Source organism: Osmerus eperlanus, chromosome 8 (assembly GCF_963692335.1).
Source record: "Osmerus eperlanus chromosome 8, fOsmEpe2.1, whole genome shotgun sequence".
Lineage (NCBI taxonomy): Eukaryota > Metazoa > Chordata > Actinopteri > Osmeriformes > Osmeridae > Osmerus > Osmerus eperlanus.
Window position 1 is genome coordinate 6,701,677 of NC_085025.1, and position 22,991 is coordinate 6,724,667.

Below are 22,991 nucleotides of genomic sequence, written 5' to 3' on the forward strand. Positions count from 1 at the left end.
AAGTGTGTAAAATGTTTAATTAGTTTCAAATAATACACAACACATTTCCTGAGGTGTGAGAAAAACATCCCCTTAAAGCTGTGTACTCTATGGCTTCATGCAAAGACAGCAATAGCAACATCTCAAACGTTGATAATGGAAAAATCTGCCAATATACAGTTCATACATACTACTCTACGTGCTGATCACTCTTGCAACAAAACATTCACTATTCAACATGATTGGGCTTCAGGCGGCCGTGAGGCATACCCTGGTACACCTGTCTGGTAACCGATAGGCGCCCTAGAGTCTATGCAAACAAAAACAAAACAACAAAAAACATTGATCATTCCTCTGTGTGGTTTTCCCTGATCCCCTTTGTTCTTGAAATTTCAGACCGGCTTAATTATAATACATTCCTGGTGATATGATAGACTAAAAAATATAACAATCGGAAGTCTTCACATGGTGAAAGAGGAGGCGTCTGTGGAGGAGGCGTCCATAGAGCGGCGTGTGGAGGAGACGTACATCTCCGATGTTACCCTGGAGAAGCGCCTGGGCTGGATGTACTTCTTCCCCAGGCACCAGAGGTCCTCCACGATCTTCCTGAAGTGGTTCCTGAACTTCACCCCTACAAAGGCGTACAGGACTGGGTTGAGGCAGCAGTGCAGGTAGGCAACGCTCTCCGTGACCGCCTTGATGGTGTGGAGAAGGTCAACATCCTTGCAGTCCTGCAAATGGAACATTGTGATGGTGTCGTAAAGCAGGGCGATGTTGTAAGGCAGGTGGCAGGCGATGAAGACCACCACCACGGCCAGCACTACTCGCACTGCCTTGTGTCTCTGGAAGCCCCTGACCCGGAGCAGGGTGATGATGATGCTGGTGTAGCAGAATCCCATGATCAGTAAGGGGAGGAAGAACCCTATGGCCATCTGGGTGCTAGGGATCAGGACTTTCATCTTATCGGCCGTCTCAATGTCCGGGAACCGAAACTCACACACCGGCGAGACGGTCGAATCATCCTCGGAGGTCACATTCAACAAAAACACCCCAGGTTTCTCAAATGAGATATTGCCGTGTGATGGTATGTATCTCTCGTAGTAGAGGAAGGTGGGGATTGACAGGAAGAAGGCCAGGGCCCAGACCAGAGTGCAGACGATGCGGCTGTAGAGGAGGGCCCGGGAGCGCAGCCTGAAGGAGCGGCGGGCCATGACGATGGCGATGAAGCGGTCAGTACTGATGCAGGCTAGCAGCAGCATTCCGCTGTAGAGGTTGACACTGTAGGCCCCGCGAAGCATTTTGCAGACATATGTCCCCATGGACCAATCACTGTACTCGTTGTAAATGATCAGAGGCAGGGCCACCACAAACAGCAAGTCTGCTATGGCCATGTTGAGAAGGTAGACATCCGTCATGGACTTGGACTTCTTGTAGAAGGCGTAGGTGATGATCACCAGGACGTTGCCGATGAAGCCCAGAATGCAGATGACAGAGTGGACATATGGCTTCAGTGCTCTCTCTACCTTGTGGTGGTTTATCATATGGCATGGCCCTTCAATGTCATTGCTGTAGTATTCCTCATAATCTGATTTGTAGTCTTCAGAGCTGTTCATTTTTACAAATTATCCTGAGAATGACAAAATAGTTTGAAGTTAACTTTCTTGATCGTTGTTTGTGAGACGAAGCATTTCGGCTGTAAATTCGACCAGATAGATTGACCTTATACTTTCTGTTTCTATTTAGTTCCAAGTGAAGTCAACTAAACCAGTTCTGTCCAAGCTAAGACACTGTAGAATTTATAGCTTCAACATACCATTTCATCACTCTTCCCCCCCAAGCCATCACACTTCTCAATACCCCCAGACTGGAATGCCCTGAAGAATGTTATGTTTCAGTGTGTTCTGAAATAGCTGTATACTGTATGGTTGAAATGACAAGAAAGCCAGTCTGAAATCTAAAAGTGTGTCATGATTACATAACTTATCATAAAATGAGTTTTAGGTCTGACATGGGTTGGATCTGTGTGGGTTATGACCTCAAATTATAATTCTGTGGTTGATTTGAGAATTGCAAAGTTCCGCATAGTGAGGAACTTGGCAGACAATCAGGTCAAATAACCTCAATTACTGCTTTGTGACCCTATTTCTGCTGAAGTGTGGTTTAGCTAGCAACTCAAAAGAGGAGCGTTCAGTGTTACCATTCAGTCCAATCATGCACAGATCTCAACTAAAATATGAGTAAAGGTCTCTGTTGCATGCCAGTGGATATTTGTGCATCCATCGCACTTCTGGATTCATTGCTATCAAGCACACCATTGCTAATAAGATTTGTAATGTTTACTTTAGTCACTAACAAGGGAATTATAGACCTACTAGTCCATTAACAATGTGTTGAACAAAGCACAATGATGGCACAAAAATAATCAGAATTATGTTCCATGTGATCCTGCTGTTCCTTCTCTGTAGTTCTGCATTGAGGCTCTTTGCACGATAACAACAACGTTGCCAAACAGTGGTTGGGTTCAGTAACTCCCCAAATCCAATACCAGACAGTAACTGAAACAATAAACTCAAGGCAAGAAAGGAATGGCAAAAATGATGAAACTGCATTTTGCTTCCATTCATCAGAATACAGTTGAATTCCATTCATCAGACTAATTCACAACTACAGTATGCCATCAACTCCATTAGCCAGGAGACTCGGGTCTTGCTCTCCGCGTGCCAGACAGCTTCAGAAGCTGACACATTCTCCAGCAGTGTGGGTGCACAGTTGATACTCTTAAGTCCTTTTTTCTTTAGTCAATCTTAGTTTTTTTTTGCACCAACAGTACTTAATGTGAGATGTGTGTTGTCTTGTGGGCTGAACACCTACTGTACGGCTCACAGGTGGACCCCATCGTCTCAGCCCTGACAGGACGTTTTCAAACATACTTATTTTTACAGAAGTCTTTAAATTTTACTAGCACTGCAGAGCACCAATTAGTGATTAATAACAACCCAGAGGGGGAGGCAAAGTTAGGCTTTAAAGAATAGCATTTTTAAATACAATATCAAAACCCAGTACCAAGCAGTTATTCCCAGAATACAGTATCACCCCGCATACAATTTAGTAAATAATATGCTGAATGAGGGAATAGTGTCTATAAAAAAGAAGACTTACGAGTGTATAAAATACCTTTCCGTTTGAAGTTCTTCTTAAAACTGTGAGACTATCTAGTCGCTCTTGATATAACATAAGGTGTATCTGATAACAAGAAAGGAAGTGTTCTGTAGATGGGTTTGTTTTGCAGTGTGTCATAGTGTATGAGCTCTACAGTGCTTGTACTACCCCATAACCGGTCTCGTTATCTGTGTTGAAATCTGAGGCATACACACACACAAGCTGGAATGAAACTTGGAACTTTACATATTATTTTCATGTTTGACAAAAGTTTTCAAGTGACAACTTGGCACACATTAGAACAAGCTACGGGAAGATTGCTTCATACAATCTTTTCACAGTAAGAATTGTACACATTATATTTGTAGGTTAATATTATATATATATATATATATATTATTCCAACAGAAGTTTAAACCATAGGTACATTTTCCCTAGTCTTAGGGATTCTCATTGAGCCCAGCAAGTTGCTACTGCTCGTATTACCTAAAATTTGCAGACCCTTTATAAAGGGTTTGCCCCAAAAATACTAGGGTTGTACTTAATCCCTTGACTCTACAGAAGGTTTGTGATATTGTGCTATGTGAATTTATCTAATACTTCACCGACCTTGAACTAAATGTCATGCATTTTAAGTTGTGTTAAGGATACTGCACGAGTCAGCCATTAAACAAAGGTTAATTATTTTATTAGGTCCATGAGCACCAACTGTACAGACATAAATAGTTAGAAACAGGGGGTGCAGTGTAATGCTGCTGTAGAGATGTGTGTGTGTGTGTTAAGGACAGCAGGTTAGGCCACCTCCTCGATGTAGTCGGCAGCCTGACTGATCTGGGAAACAGTCACGTCTTGGGTGCGGTCATCAAACTGGGAGACGAGAGATTAGAAGATTAAAACAGAGGAGGAGAGAGGGTGGCATGAGAAGCCATGTGATAAAGGCAAAACTAACGATATATTTTTTTTTATTTGTAAAAATACAAGTACAAATGGATACACTGGAGTTCACCATTGGTACTAGTACTGTTCTTCTGTTCAGCAGCTCCTGAATAAGTAACACGGGTGTAAACAACACTTCAACAGGAGTCTGTTAACCCATTTCTGCTCTTTTTCTACATACAAACAGGATCTCTATGTTATCTGTTCATGGACTGGTGTTTTCACTTCCTGTTTGAATACCTGAAGGCCGACTCCTCACTATCTAAACAGACACACACATTCAAAGTGGTGCCAAGTTGTTTTGGTGTACAAACTACCTTATCGCTGTTGTCTGGTCCCTCAATGGAGACTTCCTCGATCTCTTCACCAATGCTGACCTCACTCTTAGAAATATCTGATCGGTGGCTGTTTATGAACCAACACACACACACACACAGGTTTTAGATCGCGAATCGTTTGTGCAACGATTCACTTTTCAGGCCCTTTTCTCAAAAAACCACATCAACAGCAGAGACAACATGTCTGACCTCTGGGGAGGGAGACAGAGTACCCTTGCGTTACCTGTTGAAGTCATCGTCATAGTCAACATCATCATCTGTGGAAGAAAAAGAAGATGAGAACCACACAACTCCTGAGGCAAACACAGAATTAACCTGCAAAGGACAATACACACCAAGAACGAGCGATCCGGTTTTGTCGTTCATAGTCCTCAAGTCTTTCAATCCTTTTTCTTTGGAGTTGGAAGTAGCGCTCCTGCTTCCGGAGAGGTCTCTGTGTCCGGCCTCCCCACACAGAGCCCCCCCGGCGCTCTTCTGGGGAGGCGCGTCCGACAGGGAGGCCGGCGGGCTTCCTCCAGCCCTCCTTAAAAAAGACACACCAAGCCTCAGTCTTGCATAACGTTAAACACACACACAAAGAGGCCCACACACATACTCACGCGTACATCCTACACACAGACGCGCATACACACGCACGCACGGAGAGTCACCTGAAGAGAATACTGAAGGGGGTTGGATAAGAGAGAGAAAGAGAGGTACAGTCTGCACACCTGTGGCTCACCTGTGCACAGAGCTCTGATTATGATCATGGTCATTTAAGGGCTCTTCCACATCACCCTCTGTGTCACTGCCCAGAGCAGACAGGCTGAGCTCAGAGAGAGAGAGACAGAGAGAGATAAGGCAAAGAGAGATAGGGAAAGAGAGATAGGGAAAGAGAGAGATAAGGAAGAGAGAGAGAGAGAGACAGACAGAGAGGGAGAGAGGGAGGGAAGGGAAAGAGACGGACAGGATACACAAACAGGAAGAACAGCGTGAAAAACAAACGCACTTAACACACGCTTCACACACACACGCACATGCAGGCAGGAGAGAACGTTTGGGAAATGCATGAACTCCATGGCTTATGCAGATCCAGTCCTGCCCACGTCTCACAACATGCGGCGCCGGGCTGCTTTCGGAGGTGAGCAGGCAAATGGTGTGGATGTGGTTAAAGGCTAAGTCCTCTCTCACCCAACACTGGTGCACCCCCCCCCCCCCCCCCCCCGCAACGAAGCCATACACACATGCACACTCACTCGTTGAGGCTAGCGCCCCTCCTGATGAGGGGGAAGGATCGGCCTCTGAGGCTCTCCCCTCTCACGGGGCGGAGGCTGTGTTGAAGCGCAGGGGGACACGCGCGTCACATAGGGAGGAACATAAAGTAAAGAAAGAGACAGGGAATAAAGGAAAGAGGCAGAACAGAGGAGGAAGGGGGAGGGGGGGTTGAGGAGGAAGAGGAGGAGAAATGGGGGATATGTAGCAGAACAGGGCGGAGCTCTGACAACTAGTTACAGGCTGCAGGTTGGTGCTACCAAACCGCGGACCGAAAAGGTCACGTTGTTCCACATTACCGACAGGCTGGGTTTTGAACAAAAGGTCCTTTCATGCTGCTCGTAGGGGAGTACAATACAGAATAGCAAAAAGGAAACCCTGTCTGTATGACACAACGCACCGATAGGTCTCAGAACAATAGTGGTTCCACCTACGGGCGACCTCCTTCTGTGTGCTAGCTCGCTGGTCTTACTGGGAGAGGACGGGTGTACTTACTTTTTCTGACTGTGTTTCTCATCAGAGAGACCGCCCCCTGACTGAGTCTTATCTGTTGACAGGCCAATACTACTCCGAGAGCCAGGGGTGAGAGACAGATAGAAATGACAATAACAGCTGACAGGAGTATGTGCAGTAGATCATTACAAAACGTGAAAGACACATTTTAAAAGGACCAGGGGTTCCACTTTGAGGTCTCGTGACTATTGATCCGTTTCATCCATTAAGATCTCTTTTTGTCAATTTGATCTATTAGAACTTGTCTCAAAAGTCTGAGCGAAAAAAGAGTGAGAGACATACAGAAGGAGAGCGTGAGCGAAACAGACAGAGAGAATGAAAGCACGGAGAGTGAGAGTGAAAGCTGTCACAAGTCAGAAAGAGAAAAGACCATATCAAAGCGCTTTACCAGCCGTAGGTTTTCTGGGGCTTGGGCAGGGGGTCATCGAAGAAGGAGTCGCCCTCGTCGCCGTCCTCCTCCACCTCCAGCCCCAGTTCCAGGTCAGCAGGGACTGGCATCCCGTTATCTCCGGACGCCTCGCCATCGTGTCTTGATGCGACGTGGGCTTGACCTCTGACCTTCAGGGAGCCGGAGACCAGGCTGGTGTCACTGTGGCACCCCCCCAGCCCCTGCACAGCACCAGTCACAGAGGAACACCACACAGGACACGGGGTCAGCAGAGGCAGGACATCGTAAGGTACACTCGGTGGTGTGACATCATTTTCCCTTACAGGACAGAGGGGCTCATATAGAAATATTGTTGGTAAATAAAATACAAAAAGAGGAGCTATTCCCTTCCTTTCAGCACTTTCCAGGTACATCATGTTTAGCGCTATTGTAGAATAATTGTCGAGTTAAAGAGCATTTAATAATATCTGGTCAGTTTTGCCCTGAAGAGTTATCATGTTCACAGCCCCACTACCGAGTTTACCCTTTGAGAAACATAAAGAGCACTGGAAGGCAGGGTTAGTGGTTAGTAAAATAGTCCACGACTCAGACCCAAGACATGACTTGTTAGTTTACTCTTTTGAAAATCCTCTCACCTCAGCCAAGACAAGCTACAGTGTTAGTGTGACACATGCAAAGATAGTTTACGATAACTATAGTTATTTGCTGAAAAACATTGGCATGTTTGAGAATGATTGCATGGTTTCAGCAGGTTTAACCTAAAGCTGCAGTTAAGGGTGGGGTGTCAGGTGCAGTTAAGGGTGGGGTGTCAGGTGCAGTTAAGGGTGGGGTGTCAGGTGCAGTTAAGGGTGGGGTGTGTCCTCTGTGTTTTATAAAGCTGCATTGAGGCTCTTATCCCACTGCCCATAAAGTGACAAGCATATCAATTCAACCATGGGATGGAAAAGAAGGCCTTGGTACTGGCAGGCCAAATAGCCCTGTGGAGACATTTACATTACTAATGAGACTGAATTAACTAACTTATCTTAATAAAGGGGGAGGGCGGGCTCCCCTGGTTGAGTTGGTATGAGACTACTGCTCGACCCCTGCTCACCCTGCGTTACCTTGGCAACAGCCATCCTCTCATGTCCACTGTGCTTAGGTCCTCTCAACCTGGGGATCTGTGCATTGAGAACAGCTGTGAGCCGCTGTCCTGCCTGGTGACACTCACTCAACCTACTCAGAAATACCGGGGCTGGTAAACTACTGAATATTTCGACTACAGACTACTAACCTCCTAATCCTTTATCCCCCCTCATACAGACAGCATTAGGAGAGTAATAATGGTCTAGTTCTGTTGCGCCAATCCCAGCCAACGCTCACAATCACATCCTGTAGAGGTGAAACCTCAAGTTTTGATTGGAACATTAATTAATCTCCGATGGGGAAGCACGGTGTAGGGGTTGTGCGTATGTGTTTCTGAACTGCCGTGGGATGGAGGTATCCATGTCAGATAAGACCTGGGCTGCCTGACAACAAAGCTTCTACCCACAGAGAGAATGCTTCAGATGAGGACCGCAATACTAAATTGAGAAAGTCTGGGTTTGTTTTTTCTCTGAAAGGGTTTTTTCCTGAGAAATTAGTTCCTAATGAATTCAGCATGCAACACCACGTTTTTAAAGAAACAGTTGTTTCTTTTCACCACACACCAACCATTTCAAATGTGCACTTCATTCGTGAAGATAACGGGCCACATGTTTTGGACATTGTCAACCTACCTTACTAGCTGGCACAGTGGACATTTTCTCCTCGTTAAGACGGTTTGGAAGGTGAACAACATCACCGCCCTCATGAGTGACCTTGAGGGACAGTTCAAAACCGTCACATACTTTGATTTTACTGAACAAGGGCAGAAATGTTTTTCTTAAGTATGCGAGTGTGTTGGAAAAAGAAACTCTCACCACACTTCTGCACTGATTGAAGAGACGCTTGTATAATCCCAGGAACTCCTGGAAGTCAACAGCTGTTGGACACATGACAAGAGGTTTCATCTAAGGATCAGGGTTCACCTCAGGTCTGAACATGAAACAACACTGAATCCTGCTGCCTTCAACAATCAATATCTCCATAGCAACCAGACCTACATTTAGCAGGGGCTTTGTCTATCCCATGGAGTTCATCTGAGACAAATCTCTCCAGCATGTTTCTGTCATTGGACACACAGCCAGAGATGGGTGGTTAGGGGGCTGACTACAGCATAGGTATATATATATGTGTTGGAGTGAGCTTTTCACAGTGTTAAGAAGTTTATCTTTGTGTTCATACTTGTTGAAGTTTGGAAATAAATCTCCAAATACAGCTTTCAAATCCTCCTTACTAATCCCGACAGTTCTGTCCTGAAATGTGATCAACATAAAAACAGTTGGAACACACCTTAACTTAACACCAAGAAGGACTACGTGGAATACCAGGGGCCCGTTCTCAGTACGTCGCTTATTACATCCGAGATCAAATGACACATCCAAGATGACATCATCTTGCTTATCATGATCTGGCTAATTCGGTTCTTCGAACACACTTGTTGTTTATGATTAGTATAGCTGGATTGAGTTATACGTTGGTCTAAAAGGGAGTATGTATCGATAGTAGAAACCTTGATCAGCAACGCTGCTATTGGCTGCTCACATAAGTCTATGACTGCTCACTGTGGCCAAAATGAGCGCCCTGTTTTTTCCGCAACAGAGCCAACAGAGCAACAGCTTGCTTAAAGGTTACTCCGAATTTGAAGATTTTATCAGAACGCCAGGGAACACCTCAAAGTCAGCAAAATCCAAGAAAGAGGGCTGGCAAAAAGTAGCAGACCAAATTAAATGTAGAGGAGTGACCACGCGTTTTATCGCTTATTACAGTAAGCTAGGCCCATGTTTTTTTCTTTTTTTCATACTTTCATATTTTCATTTATCATCTTTAATGTCATATGATGTGGTTTCAACAAATGTATTATGTAAATGACACCCTCACAAAAAAGATAGGCTATCCTCTCAAAAAGTATAGGCTAGCATACTGTATCGCGCTGTGCTTAAGGAGCCTATCTATCACGCAATGAGCAATAATTCGGTTTCATGTTAAATTCTGCTAATTATTCTTGCACCTTCTGCAACAGGTTCCTGTAGTAAAAACGGACAAGACATGACAGACTTCCTGTATCACCTCTGCTTGTAAAGCCTCAATCTAATCGTGTTTACATAAAATAAACCTGCTCGTTTAAGTTTACGGACCTGTTGCTATGACAGCAAGTCCAGGATGAGCTTCGAAGAACCGAACAATCCAAGATAATGACAAATCGTCAACAATCAAATCCAGCTAACTGAGTTAGCGACGTACGGAGAACTGGCCCCTGGTCTAACTAAGAACTTATTTATGAATCTACAACATACATGCACTAATCATTGTCATTCACCTTATCATACATATCAAATTTCTTTCGGGCCTCTGCAATTTGCCTTGGTGATAGCTCCTATGTTAGGAAACAGGACAAAAAGGTTTTAAATTAACAACTTCCTTGTGTGTTCACGGAACTCTATTTGAGTTGCAAAGTGTTTGCACAAGATGAAACAATAAACAACCAAATAAACACGTAATGTGCGTCATGAATCATGTGACAGTGCTGTACTTGAGGCCCCATGCGGTACAAAACGCATCCCCTTCAACGGGCTGCTGTTGTAAGAATGTTGCACAGCAACCTTAAGTGGTCCATCACTCTGAAGATGAATGAGACACTGAGAACCCTCTGCTGACTTGCAGAGCATGAAGCATGATGCTCGTAAAGTAGGACAAACTTGTTTTTCTCTGAAACTCGCTGATCAACAGGAAAACCATCTGCTTTCTTAGTCATCTGAAAGTGAGTAGCCTAGTAATACACATCATGCTGCCTGGCTGTGACCCAGATCCCTTAGACGACAATGCGCCAAGATGTGGATGAAATATCTGAGCAGAAAAGAGATACTAACCTTGGGAATGTTTGTGGCTTGGTCCCCCTGAAACCATCCAGAGCAGCCAAATCAGAGGGAGTGAGAAAATAAAACATATTAAAATAGTAAAGCATAACTGTGCTTTAAACACAAACGTGGGAGACTAACAAGCGGGTTAGGTTACCAGGGAAACGATATGTTTCACAAGCCAAACTAGAAACTCTGGTTTGGCTTGTGGGTCCTGGTTCAATGTGCCAGATTCACCATAGTGATGGAGGGAACCACCAATTTAAAAAGGAAAAACAATGACGGGTCACAGAGTGGTTCTTCTCAAATAACTCAGAGTTCAAGGTCTTTGTCAAGGTATGACTAAGACTAAACGCTACGCAGAGCTATGTTTACCTCTGAGAAGATGGAAGACTTGTCCTTGAGTCTGCCTCTCTTTATCAACTCCAGCAGCAGCGGTGTATTCCTGTTGATGTCTGTTTCTTGGATGCCTAATTCACAAGTCACCTGCTCACGACTGTCTAGTCCACTAAGCTAACACAACAAAAAAACACACAACTCATTCTTATCACTGCAGGTAGAAATTGCAACAGCAGCATGTCTAATTGGGGAAATTGCTCCTGCTTCAAAAAACATGTCTCATTTGGAATGAGAAAATGTTTCATCCTTCAATCAGTATTTAGGTGTAAAGTTTAAAGTCATAAACACTCACTGAGTTTATCTCTGGCTGGAATACAGCAAGTGTAAAGTCGAGGTGAAAGACCTGCAGAAAGTCAATGATAAGACTGGCAACCAGGCGTCCTGGAAAGGAACCACACACTCATGAGATATATGTGGATAGAAGCTCACTTTTTCACTGAATGTTAGCTAGTGAAGTGGAGACAGAGTCAAATATTAAGAGATGTCATCATTTACCATCTTTTGTATTCAAACACTTCTTCAGGTTTTCATTGACAAGTGGGGTTTTATTCTGTAAAGAGATTAACTGTAAAGGTTAGCAGACTAAAACTATCAGCTAAACAGTAAACCAGATAAACTCTGGCTTCACCCTTTCAGCAAGGAACTGTAGATTAGATTCAACTTCATTGTCATTACACAAGTACAGGTACAAGGCAACAAAATGTACTTTAGGTCTAACCAGAAGTGCAATAGCAGAAAGTGCAGGATATACAGTGTAGTGCAATCAAGTATGGACAGAAGCTATCCTAAAAAAGTGTCAAAGTGCAGTGGAAAGTGATTGCATATTACAGTTAGAAGTACGGTGCAAAATGCAAATGTAAACAGTTGGTACTGTAAATAACAGTCGGCAGTGCAAATGAGCATAATCCAGTTAAGGTAATGTAGTGCAAGATTCATAAGTAAACAGTTGTTACTGTAATAAACAGACAGTAGTGCAAATTGACACAGTAGTGCAAATTGACCTGTAAGAACCCATGTTGGTTAACAGTTATTTTGACATGGAGAAGCAACAACACCTGCTTGGCAGTTTAATGACTCTTAAATGTTACCTCAACTTTATCTTGCTCATCCATTGCCAGAAAGACTGCCGCTCGCATCTCTGCCTGCAAAGTGAAAGCTAGGTTAGCCATGATTCACAAGTAGTGGTAGCTACTTGGTAGCTAGCTAACACTACCGTGATTACCTTAGCAGTATCTAAACTTCAACGTGACAGACAATAAACTATCGAGCTGGTAAGTCAGTCAAGATAAGTAACTAGCAAGTTATGGTAGCTACTGTAACTAACTTCCCTAGCTAGCTAGCTACTGTACGATAGGCCTCGCTAGCTTATCATGCTGGCTCACTGCTACGTTAGCTTGCAATCGTGGGTGTTAAATACTCCATGTTTGCTATCTTAGCGAAATTACGTGTATGTTTATTACCTTTAGTTTGTTTAGTACCCCATTGTTTTCTAGGTTTTGGATCAAAAGATCCCGAAGTTCTGTGTCATCTTCTGTTGCAGACATTTTCGTGTGCTGCTTGTGCCAACTCTAGCTACCCCAAATCGTTGCTACCCTCGACAACCAAAACAAACCCAGCCGACTCAAAGTCACGTGTGACATTTTCTACTTCGTTGAATTAAAGGTGCTTACATCGCCATCTACTGTGCAACGTGTAAAACTCGAAGTGAAACAAGCTGTTCATATTTTTGGTCACATTCATTGTAAAGTAAATTTCTAATCTACTCAAACGCAAGCACTCATGCAACATTCCCGCCAACCCACTACACACACTCTAAACAAATTAAATGCTAGTTCATTGGTTTGTACTCCAGCAAGATATTGATTTCTACTCAACTACAAAATATGGAATTCATACAGTACTGCAGACATATGTGACGTGTAACATGACCCATGTTTAATAGGCTATTAAAACTATAAACATCATAGTGTTGCAACACAAGTTTTATTCAGAGCAAGATGTCAACACCAGCATGATAAAAATTGTACAAACTTCACAATTCCAAATGAAATATCACAGCAACTTGTGATCTTTAACATATACAGCAAAAATATATCAACAAAAACCATGCCATGTGGTACCAAAATTAAGTTGGAAACTTTGCAAGAGAGGGACGGGAAAGTAGAGAGGGAAATTGATGTTGTATAAAATCCCTTCATCAAAGCATTACTTGAAATAAATTGAAATTTTACTATCTTAATAAATTAATGATTTCACAAATATTCATATGATATTTTTCTGCATTCTAGCATGTGTGAGATGTTTTTGTTTTCTATGTCAATAGCCACAGATAACCTTTTACATTTGATATTACAATATGCAGCCTACTGACTGTTGGTGAGCGGCAGATTTGTGCTTTTAATCCCATATCCTTTGAATCAGTAAGAGCATTTGAAGAAAAATAGTACAAGCTGTCGATCTATCTAAAGCGTCACTATATTGGCAAAAAGCTGCGGACACAACGTCGCTGGCACAGATGTGGAGTCGTGGAATGTAGGCCTTGCAGGAGGGTAGAGAGGAAACCTCCAAGCATGACATCAGACCAAGCAGCCTCCGGCCGACTGTCCAGTAGGGACGTCTGCTCTCCCCGACACACACACACACACACACACGCACACACACACACACACACACACTTCAGTCTGCTGGGTGCCACATGTTCGCCTCACACAAAAGCTACATGTCCTTTGCTGCAAATCATCCTTGTTATTTACCCACGGATAAAATTTTGACATACTCCAATGAAGTGCATGCATGATAAATTGTATTAAAACACATGTATAATCCATTATTAGTGTCCTCTTAAGCAACTGTTAGTCACGTTAAAATGCCAATTTGGGTAAGATATTCAGTTACTAATGTTTAAGGGTAAATTTCTGATGTTATAAAAGTATAAGCATTATACAGGGGCTGACAATGACATTCACATTATAATGCTTTCTTAAGTGCTATGGATACATTTGCAGAGGATGTCTTATATAAAATGATGGCCACACATTGGCCACTGACTATGTCATTGTTCAGCCATGTTTAACGACTTGAATTGCCCCCAGTCAAGTAAATCTTTTATGACAGATTAACAAAAGCGCTCTTAAGCTCATATCATATCTTGTGGCTCAAACACTTAGATGCATGATTGCAAAGACAATTCTACTGAACAAGTGCAATATACTATGATGCATGGGGACATAGACCCTGTAAATCCAGTGTATCACTAGCCATTAGAAAGAGAACATATCTACAAAACCTCTGGCCATCATCTGAAGCGTTCAAGTACCTCTTAGAGCGTCAATAAAAACATCAAAACATGGAAACAAGGGTGTCCCTGTGCAAAAATCTAACATGAGAGAAGGAAACTCATATACATCTTTCATTTTGGAACCAATCACCCATGTTGAATTCCTAAAACATGATTGTATTAAAAGATTTATACAAAACTTAATACATTTACATTTAGTAAAAAGATCTATCAGCTCTTTGCTAATTTTATTCATAAGAAATTGCATATACCCAAACAATTCTATATAGATTGCATCCCATATCTAAAGAAGTGATTTAATTGTTATTATACCAATATTGCTGATAAGTTCACCTACTATCTATTTAAGATTTACGATCAAAATAAATTTGTAATGCTAGATTGTCTCCTACAATTTCAGTAGCCATTTCTCATTTCCTCTGTGTTTGAATGAAACATGTTTTATTTTGATAACACAGAAGACTAAAAGTTTTTAAACTGATGAAGTAGTCCATTCTGGATGATGGGATTTGCACCATTAAGTTTCCGTGTCATGATGTTTGAAATCTTCATGTTTACGCATTGTCTTCCCATACTTCATTTACACATAGACATAATTATTTGTGTCCACACTGACCACTGAAGACATAGTTTTCAAACATTGTTACAAAAATTGATAAATTTACACCCATTAAACAATCCGCACACCAAAAGTGTTACACATCCACTGAGAGAAGCTGATCTAAAAATGATGCTTCTCAAATCCCCTTCAGCTCACCTCTTTATCAAACCTGTAGCATTCAGTTTTGTTATTTTGTCAATAAGCATTAAAATAATGAATGATTCAAGCTTACAATTAATAAATACATATACACTAGAATGTGCATACATTAGCAGCTATAAACATTACATCACATTATATAAGGTCATATGAAAATGTACAAAACGTGAATGTTCTTTGAAACTTCTGTCATAAATGACTGTTTTTTAAGCATGGCCAAAAATAATCAAAACAAGAATAAACATGGAGCTCAGAGCGCAACAGCATAATAAATTAATTTAAAAGAAATACTACAGTAAATTACAGCAGCAAAATCATAATCCATTTCCTCTTTTTTGCTTTAACATCTCTTGGTTTGGCCAAGGGCCTTAGACTGCAGGCTGGACGGCTACACTTGGATGCCTTGCACTGCTTGTTTGATGTTTTCCAGCAGAGCTTTGTTCTCTGGACTCTGGTATTGGTCCTGATGGGTGTACATGTCTGTTAAAGTACTCACATAAGTGTCAAAGTTCTGTTCATTCATTGGTTCCTGTGTGGATAAATAAAATCAATAAGGACAAAAACTATACAACAATCCATTTCAAGTCAATCAGACACAATTTTGGTGATCAATTTAGGTAGAGAAAGCAAGACAGAAGGAAGGAGGAAAGGAAGGAAGAGAGGAAGGAAGGAAAGGAAGGAGGGGAGGGAGGGCGGGCGGAAGGAAGGAAGGAAAGGCGGGAGGAAGGAGGGAAAGACAGGGGTAAACCAGTTCAGGGGAGGAAAATGTAACAGCCAAGGACATAGTCAAGACAGCATGGCAGGATTCTACTAATTGAGTCTACATACAAAACATAATACATAGACTTAGTTTTTGACTTTTTTTTACATCTAATGCAGTTGATCAAATCATGCAAAATCAGCAGATTTAAGCTGACTCGTGTCGACGATGGTTGACACTAACATGTAGCTGATGGACACAAAATGATGGCCAACATCACGTGAATGATGTGGTGTGTGTGTGTGGCCAGCGTATGTGGGATAGATGAGGCACAGTCGTAATCCAGAGGGACAGGCAGATTAATGTCATATGAAAGCCGACTGAACATACTCTCTTTGTTTGACTCTAAGTGTGTGTTTCCATAGTCTTTTCATGTCTTTCACAAACTGTACAGCTCCTGTCACATCATGATCAGTGCCTTTAAAGCAGCCAGTCATGGGCCGCTTTGAATGAGTTCCAAAGGGCTGACAGAAATATTCATCTTTTCAAACTAGTGAGTCGTAATATAAAAAGGGTAACAGAAATGGACAACTGTGATGCATCCACACCACGGTGCGTTCACGAAAAGGAGGGAGACTTCGGGGGGGAGAAGATGATAGTGCAGAAGAGAAGGATAATTGGATAAAGGACTAGGAAAAGGGATCTCTTACTCTGTGGGGCATCTGTAAACAGCAGTTATGTTTAACTGGGGCCTCTTTCTGTGGCACCGGTTTCTACAGGAAGAGGCGTAGAGAGAATGCTATTAGCCTGCTGAACAAAAGGCAGCAAAATGCTTTATAACCTTGAGGTGACCACAAGGTGGTCAGTTCCTCGCACGGTGACTGTGTGGGAAGGAGGGAGGAGACTTCCAGTTATTATGCGACTTTGGTTCCCTATGGGACATGAATGATCCAATTAGCTCTTTTTCTTCTGTTCCACACCAGAGCCGTAATTGCATATTACAAATAGGCAAATGTCGTCAAGGCAACCATGCCTTTTCTTTAGACTCAAACCATGTTCTGGGGCCTTATAGTTTTTAGTGGTTATTTAGTGTCTGCAAGGGAAGTGTTGTAGCACAGAAGCACATGAACTGCTGAGGAAAACAAGTGACGAACATAAGGAAGCAGATGACAAAACCCAACTGTCATTGGAATAGGCCCTTGAGAAAGAATCTGAGGTAGTTCAAGTTCATCTCAACATTCCTTTAAACTCTGTCTATAAAATGTTAAACTTCCAAGTGGGGAAGCCACTTCTAGGATGGATCTTTGTATGAATTGGTTTTCATCAAATGGCCATGCCAAACAATTTTCCTGGGTTTCAACACACTTGCATAAATGGAACATACTGACATGCTTTCAAGTGTGCCGGTATTATTGACAACATAGCCCAATGCTCTCATCCCAACTATCTAAATAACATCTAGATACAAAGTTAAACACTTCAGAAATGCCTGAATACAAAGTACACCACTAGATTAACAATGTCTACTGTACTAAGAAGAAAATGAACCTCATACCATATGTGGGAGCTGGATGTTGGCTAAGCTGTTGATGAGGGACTGGCTAAGGTTGGCCAGCTCGTGCAGTAGAGAGTCATTCTGCTGCTCAATTACTTTGTTCTCCTCTTCTATAGACTTGAGGTTGGTCTCCATGGTGGTGATCTGGTGGACCAGAAGAAGACAAACATTTGGTAAAGTTACAGTGGTGGATGGTCTGTCTATTTAAAGCACACTTATACACACTTACTGTATACACACGTTCACACACGTACACACATGCACAATATATATTCAGGCACACACACATGCAAACACGCACACACGCACACAATCTTACTTGTGTTCTAAGTTTGATCATATCTGATTCCACTTGATTGTTTGACTCGTTTAAATCTTTGATTTCTTCATCCAGCTGTTTGATTTCCTCATCGTTCTCTATTCCTGGATGAGAATACATTGAGAAGTGTTACTTCAGCAGAAGTTCAACTTAAATGCTTGTGAACAACCCAACACTGACCAAATCTTGGAATAATTCTCATTGAAAACACATGGACAGGTTACCTTTGCTCGCCCGTTGCTTGATTGTCAACATTTCTACACCACTCATTCTGGCTTTCTTCATGGCAGATGTGGCTCGTGGGCAGCCTGATAGACTGGTAAAGGAAACCACACCAGGATGTCATGAGATGAACCAATCCATCCACATCATTGTTTCAACTTGATTTCACACTTGGAGGCCGGATCAGGTGTCCCCAGCGTGCATGAGCTCCCGGCTCACCTCCGATGGGTCAGGAAGCTGCCGCTGACGTGGCCCGACCCGTCGCAGCCCGGGGTCGGGCACGACATGCCGTCCGTCTTCCCCGTCTTCCAGGCAAACTGGGAGCCGTTGACGTAGCCGTCCTTCTGCCTCTTGGCCGCCAGGGGGCAGCCCGACGCACTGCGGTGGGACGCGTACTTGCCCGTCACGTGACCCTGTCCATCGCAGCCGGGGACGGGACACCTACGGGCGGAGGGGGATGAGAGGGGAGGTCGGGGGGGGGGGGGGGGGTTGGTGGGGTTGGCAGGTGGTGGTCAGAGTGTTCCCTCTCGTCTCACACACCCATCGCCAGCCGTCACCCGCCCCCCAGGGACTCAACAGAGACACACTGTACTGCGTAGCGCGACCCTCTGTCTGCTCCGAAGACAACGTTCCTCCAGGTTATAGACAGTAGCGGAGCCGCGGTGCCACGTGAGCATGCCCTTCAGAGTGACATTTGGGCTGATTAGAATGAGCAGCATGTCTGCAGGCCGCCACCCCCCCTTCCCCAACCCTCAGTGCACGGGTCAGTGTTAATTACGATGGCAGTGTTAACGATGATGGTAGATTTACTGAAGCGCACAGGAGTAGAGGTGGCACCAACAGCTGGGCCGAGCAGTGTCGAAGGTAAAATGACGCAGGGTGAACCGTTTTATTCACAAGGTCATCTGCTTTTAACACGACGCCACCGCCACGCCAAAATGTCAACTGCTCTCGAGCGATAACCCGTCCTTTTTAGCCCCGTTCTCCTCTGCGGGGAGCGTGGGGCGAGATACGCAACATAGGATGACATTTAGAGAGGAGCACGTTTACGGGTCTCCCGACGCCGCACGCCATGGCGGAAGACCTCACCTGATTGGCTCCTGGTCGTCCTTGTCCTCCTTGCTGTGCAGTATCTTGATCCCGCTTTTCTTCGCCCGTGGACAACCTGACAGACTGGAGGGGAAAGGTCTTGTGCAGTTCACTACCATCTTAAATGGAGGGTATTAGTCAGACGTCTGTGTGTTTATCACTTCACAGGTTTGAAAACAGAGAGGACGTCTAACAAACATGTTACCATATACTACACTCTTAGGTAGAGTCTCAATAGTCACCAAGATTTATTTTCCTTTTTTTGGATGACACAACTTTTATTGTTACTATTACACACAGAGGTGTCTGCTGGCGTTTGTATGTTTGATTGTGTGTGTCCACATGTGTATGCGTGTTCTTGAGCATGTGTGTGTGTGTGTGTGCGGGTGCATGTGCAGTATAAAGCAAGTCTACCTCCTGTGTGAGGCGTAGTTCCCAGTGATGTGTCCTGACCCGTCACAGCCAGGAGTGGGACACCTGGAACAGAGACAGAGAGAGTGACACCCTGAGAGACCAGAGTCATCATCCAATCACATCACTGCCTCATCCTACTGACACGAGACATGGAAAAGACCTCGTCCAAACACTGATCGGGAGGTCTTACTTGAGGTCTTGAGAGTTGGTTGTCATCATACCGCGGATGTTTTTGTCTGCTAGCTGGCAGCTGGAGAGACTAAGGAGTACACCACATTCAAATATTAGACAAGAAACCAACTAACTTACTTACCATACTAGTAGTTTATACTAATAGTTGATGATGATAATAATGATGATGATGGTGATCAGTATTATTATCATTATTCCACGCTCCCTGATAACTGATGATGGTGTGACCAGACTTATCCTGGTTAAACACATTTGAACTCATCAACAGCAGTGGTCTTACGAGAGGAGCTCTTTCTTGCTCTCCTTGCAGGGGGCGTACTTGTGTTTGGGGCTGGGGATCGTGACCTCCCCTGGGTAGTGCTGCTCATCCAAGAGGTCCTGGAACGGGTCCAGCTCGTCGGTCTGGGGCGAGAAATACACAGACTACATCCTGTCATTACACACATCACCACATATGGGTTCACACAGAAGCCTTTTCTGAAGTTATCCAGCAGATTGTATTGGATAGCGGTAGAGTAATTCTGGGTAAATCGTCCCTTGTCCCCCCCCCAATTTCTATACTCATGCCTTCACAAAATGCATGATTAAAAGGTCCAATTACTCTCGTGATTAAAACCTTAAACTTAGCCAGTTTTAATCGGGCACTGCAAATGTATCAATTTTCTGCATGGACTGCTTTGTGTAATATCAGATATGTGAAGGATAAAGTGTAAAGATGATCTATCTCTAGCTCCAATAATACCATGTGGCTCAGTCCTAATGAATCTCACGGACCATGAAGACACCATGCGTGCCAACTGATCAGCGCAGTACCTGCAACATCCACTAGATGTCCTTCACCAGCCATAAGAGTTGCACCCACAATCCTTCCTTCTCTGGATCAACCAACAAATAATCATCTCTTTTATACCTAAGTGCCATCAAATGACCACAGTGGTACATAGACAAGTAGTGGTACATAGATTTACACATTGCTATATTTTGCTGAGGACCTTCCACATACCTCTTTGTGGTCATCTTCGTTGATGCGTTTGATTTTGGTGTAGTCCACGGGCAGGTCCCAGCAGTCAGGCTCATTCATCTGATAGCACCTGCTGTTGAGCAGGGCCTGGCGCTGTGGGGACATGGGCTGCAGGGGCGTCAGGACCGTACCACTGCCCTCCGGACCCCCTGGCTGTCGGCTCAAGCTCAAGTCCAAAGTGCTGCTGTCATCCATTTCCCCATCGGGACTCTACCACGAGGAGAGAAGTAGGGAGGGGTGCAAAGAGGAGGAGTGAAGGAAAGAAAAAGAGACGGAAGGGAGAGAGGGAGAGAGATGAGAGAGGGGTGAGAGAAGGAAGAATGAGAGGGAGATTAGACCGGAAAAAGAGCGAGAAACGGCAAACAGAAACACAGCAAAAGAGGTTGGAGGAGAGTCAGAATAGAGAGCGAGTGAAGAGGAGGGAAGAGAAGGGACACGATGAAGGAGAAACAGAGAGAGGTGAAGAGAGAGAGCATGGCTAATTACTCCTCCTCCTCCTCATCCCACCAGCAGCCTACACAGTTTTGTGGATGACTGTACAGGGAATCGCCCCGATCCTCGGGCGTTCTGATTATGATTATGGTGACGATGATGGTCATGATGACGATGATGGCGGAGCGCTCCCAGAGAAGTGCTGGGCTAGAGCCGGTCTGCATCCCAGGCGCCATGCTCAGCCCCCGGGCCGCTCTCGCCTCGGCACCCGTCGATAATAAGGGAGAGACAGTTAGAAGGAGTGAGAGAGAGGGAGAAACGGTGAGGGAGAGAGAGACAGTCAGACAGTGAGAAACAATTGATGAAGGAAGAGAAAGAGAGGAAAGAGGGAATTAAAGAGAGAGAGAGTAACAGAGAGAACGAGAGAGAAAGAGAGAGCAAGAGAGAGCAAGAGAGAGAAAGAGAGAGCAAGAGAGATGGACCCAGCGAGGCGCTCCGTCTCACAGGGGTTCGGATGCAGAGCTCTGTCAGTCTTCCTCTCTGCTAATGTAGCTGCACCATGCGGCGTAATGAGCAGGTCAGTAATCACTGGGTGCCAGGCCAAATGGCTTATTCTGTGACCAGTATGTGACCAGAGAGAGAGAGAGAGAGAGAGAGAGAGAGAGAGAGAGAGAGAGAGAGAGAGAGAGAGAGAGAGAGAGAGAGAGAGAGAGAGAGAGAGAGAGAGAGAGAGAGAGAGAGAAAGAGAAAGACAAGGGAGAGAAAGGCAGAGAAATAGACACATAGGGGACGGAACGAAAGAGGGGGCAAGAGGAGGGAGGGTGCGCAGGGTGGGGGGTGGGGTTGGGGCGGGGACGTGGCCTACCTGCGAGAGGAGGTCCTGGGGCTTGCCTCCCAGCCCGTGGGGCATCTCGCGGCAGCGCGTGGACAGGTTGAGGATGGCGGTGGCGGCCATGTGGGCGGCCTCCATGTCGTGCGTGTAGTCGAAGCTGCTCTTGCTGCAGGTGCTGCTGGCGCTGCTCCCGCCCCCTCCCCCTCCACAGCTCACACTGCTGCTGCTCGGAGCGTAGCTGCTCGTCGTGCTGCTGGCCGGGCTGGCGTTCTTACAGTAACGCTTGGCTGCAGGGCGGGAGCACACACACACACACAGGTACAGTATACTGTTCAGAACGTGTGCAGTGTGCGGACAGACCTGGATGTGTCCCCACTCTCCTGCACTCACAAGCAAGCGGTCCAAGTAGGCACACACACACAAACACCTCCGAAGGGGGAAACACACAGATGACATGCAGTCAACACTCACTGACAAGTCAAGACCAGATGGTGGCAAAAAAACACAAAAAAGAAAAGAAAAATAGACCTATTTTAGATATCCAGTGGAAAGGCTAGATAGATAGAGAGATAGATAGATAGATAGATAGATAGATAGATAGAGAGAGAGAGAGAGAGAGAGAGAGAGAGAGAGAGATAGAGAGATAGAGAGATAGCTAGATAGACAGACAGACAGATAGATAGATAGATAGATAGACAAATAGATAGATAAACAGATAGAAAGATAGATAAATAGATAGATTCCTAACACTCCAGAGGTATCACAGGAAGGTTTGCTGTTCCTCTGTGAATTCTCTGTGAATTCTGTGCGAGCTACCGAGAGAGCTCTTAGCTGAGGAAAAGGGAGACAGAGAGATAGAGCGAGCGAGAGAGCCACAGTGAGAGAGGGAGGGAGAAAGAGAGATAGAGCAAGCAAGAGAGAGAGAGTGAGAAAGAGAGAAAGAGAGAGAGATAGAGGGCTAGGAGCGATGTGACGGCGGATCTGGGCTTCACACTGTGGGTTTGTCGGCAGCAGTCAGTGAGTGAGAGCAGAATGGAGAAGGCTGCTCTAGAAGCATCCATCCACACAATGGGGAGCTGAGGCAAAGTGCAGCAACGTAAATCCAACCCTCTCTCTGACGCCTTGCAGCCTCGCTCTCTATCTTCGCTGTAAGCACGCCCAAAGAACTGCGAGGCTCCAATACAAAACCATACCCCATGGGGAATTTGGGGAATGTA

General features: G+C 44.5%; 3 protein-coding genes across 15 annotated transcripts in view; all 3 read right to left on the reverse strand.

The window, feature by feature from the left end:
• ccr6a (chemokine (C-C motif) receptor 6a) lies at positions 1 to 3,365 on the reverse strand. The gene is made up of 2 exons (XM_062468446.1): positions 3,139 to 3,365; positions 1 to 1,606 (listed from the first exon to the last, which is right to left on the reverse strand). Exon 2 carries the CDS (start codon positions 1,590 to 1,592, stop codon positions 441 to 443), a length of 1,152 nt encoding a protein of 383 aa, XP_062324430.1. The 5' UTR covers positions 1,593 to 1,606; positions 3,139 to 3,365; the 3' UTR covers positions 1 to 440.
• Positions 3,366 to 3,804: 439 nt separating this feature from the next.
• cep43 (centrosomal protein 43) lies at positions 3,805 to 12,559 on the reverse strand. Of its 4 annotated transcripts, XM_062467489.1 has the most exons (19): positions 12,401 to 12,559; positions 12,029 to 12,082; positions 11,436 to 11,490; positions 11,233 to 11,321; positions 10,917 to 11,054; positions 10,554 to 10,580; positions 10,004 to 10,060; positions 8,869 to 8,939; positions 8,688 to 8,749; positions 8,505 to 8,566; positions 8,322 to 8,402; positions 7,668 to 7,724; positions 6,565 to 6,785; positions 5,648 to 5,722; positions 5,134 to 5,217; positions 4,748 to 4,935; positions 4,636 to 4,669; positions 4,392 to 4,479; positions 3,805 to 4,005 (listed from the first exon to the last, which is right to left on the reverse strand). In XM_062467489.1, exons 1-19 carry the CDS (start codon positions 12,482 to 12,484, stop codon positions 3,931 to 3,933), a joined length of 1,602 nt encoding a protein of 533 aa, XP_062323473.1. In that variant the 5' UTR covers positions 12,485 to 12,559; the 3' UTR covers positions 3,805 to 3,930. The 4 variants fall into 4 exon arrangements, with proteins under 4 accessions (XP_062323473.1, XP_062323472.1, XP_062323474.1 ...); XM_062467488.1 differs by having other exon boundaries at positions 3,805 to 4,479; XM_062467490.1 differs by lacking the exon at positions 7,668 to 7,724 and having other exon boundaries at positions 3,805 to 4,479.
• A 994-nt stretch (positions 12,560 to 13,553) lies between these two features.
• myt1la (myelin transcription factor 1-like, a) overlaps positions 13,554 to 22,991 on the reverse strand; it is a 28,772-nt gene continuing 19,334 nt past the window's right edge. For 3 of the 10 annotated variants that reach the window (XM_062467734.1, XM_062467738.1, XM_062467742.1), the window contains exons 11-22: positions 21,808 to 22,061; positions 20,493 to 20,720; positions 19,770 to 19,912; positions 19,488 to 19,556; positions 19,298 to 19,360; positions 18,884 to 18,982; positions 18,014 to 18,235; positions 17,797 to 17,888; positions 17,571 to 17,676; positions 17,254 to 17,404; positions 16,409 to 16,471; positions 13,554 to 15,527 (exon numbers count right to left, since the gene is read on the reverse strand). In XM_062467734.1, coding sequence (XP_062323718.1) covers positions 15,387 to 15,527; positions 16,409 to 16,471; positions 17,254 to 17,404; positions 17,571 to 17,676; positions 17,797 to 17,888; positions 18,014 to 18,235; positions 18,884 to 18,982; positions 19,298 to 19,360; positions 19,488 to 19,556; positions 19,770 to 19,912; positions 20,493 to 20,720; positions 21,808 to 22,061 — 1,631 coding nt within the window. In that variant the 3' untranslated portion in view covers positions 13,554 to 15,386. The remainder of the gene's footprint in view (positions 15,528 to 16,408; positions 16,472 to 17,253; positions 17,405 to 17,570; positions 17,677 to 17,796; positions 17,889 to 18,013; positions 18,236 to 18,883; positions 18,983 to 19,297; positions 19,361 to 19,487; positions 19,557 to 19,769; positions 19,913 to 20,492; positions 20,721 to 21,807; positions 22,062 to 22,991) is intronic. The other 7 variants (XM_062467744.1, XM_062467743.1, XM_062467740.1 and 4 more) reach the window with 6 other exon arrangements.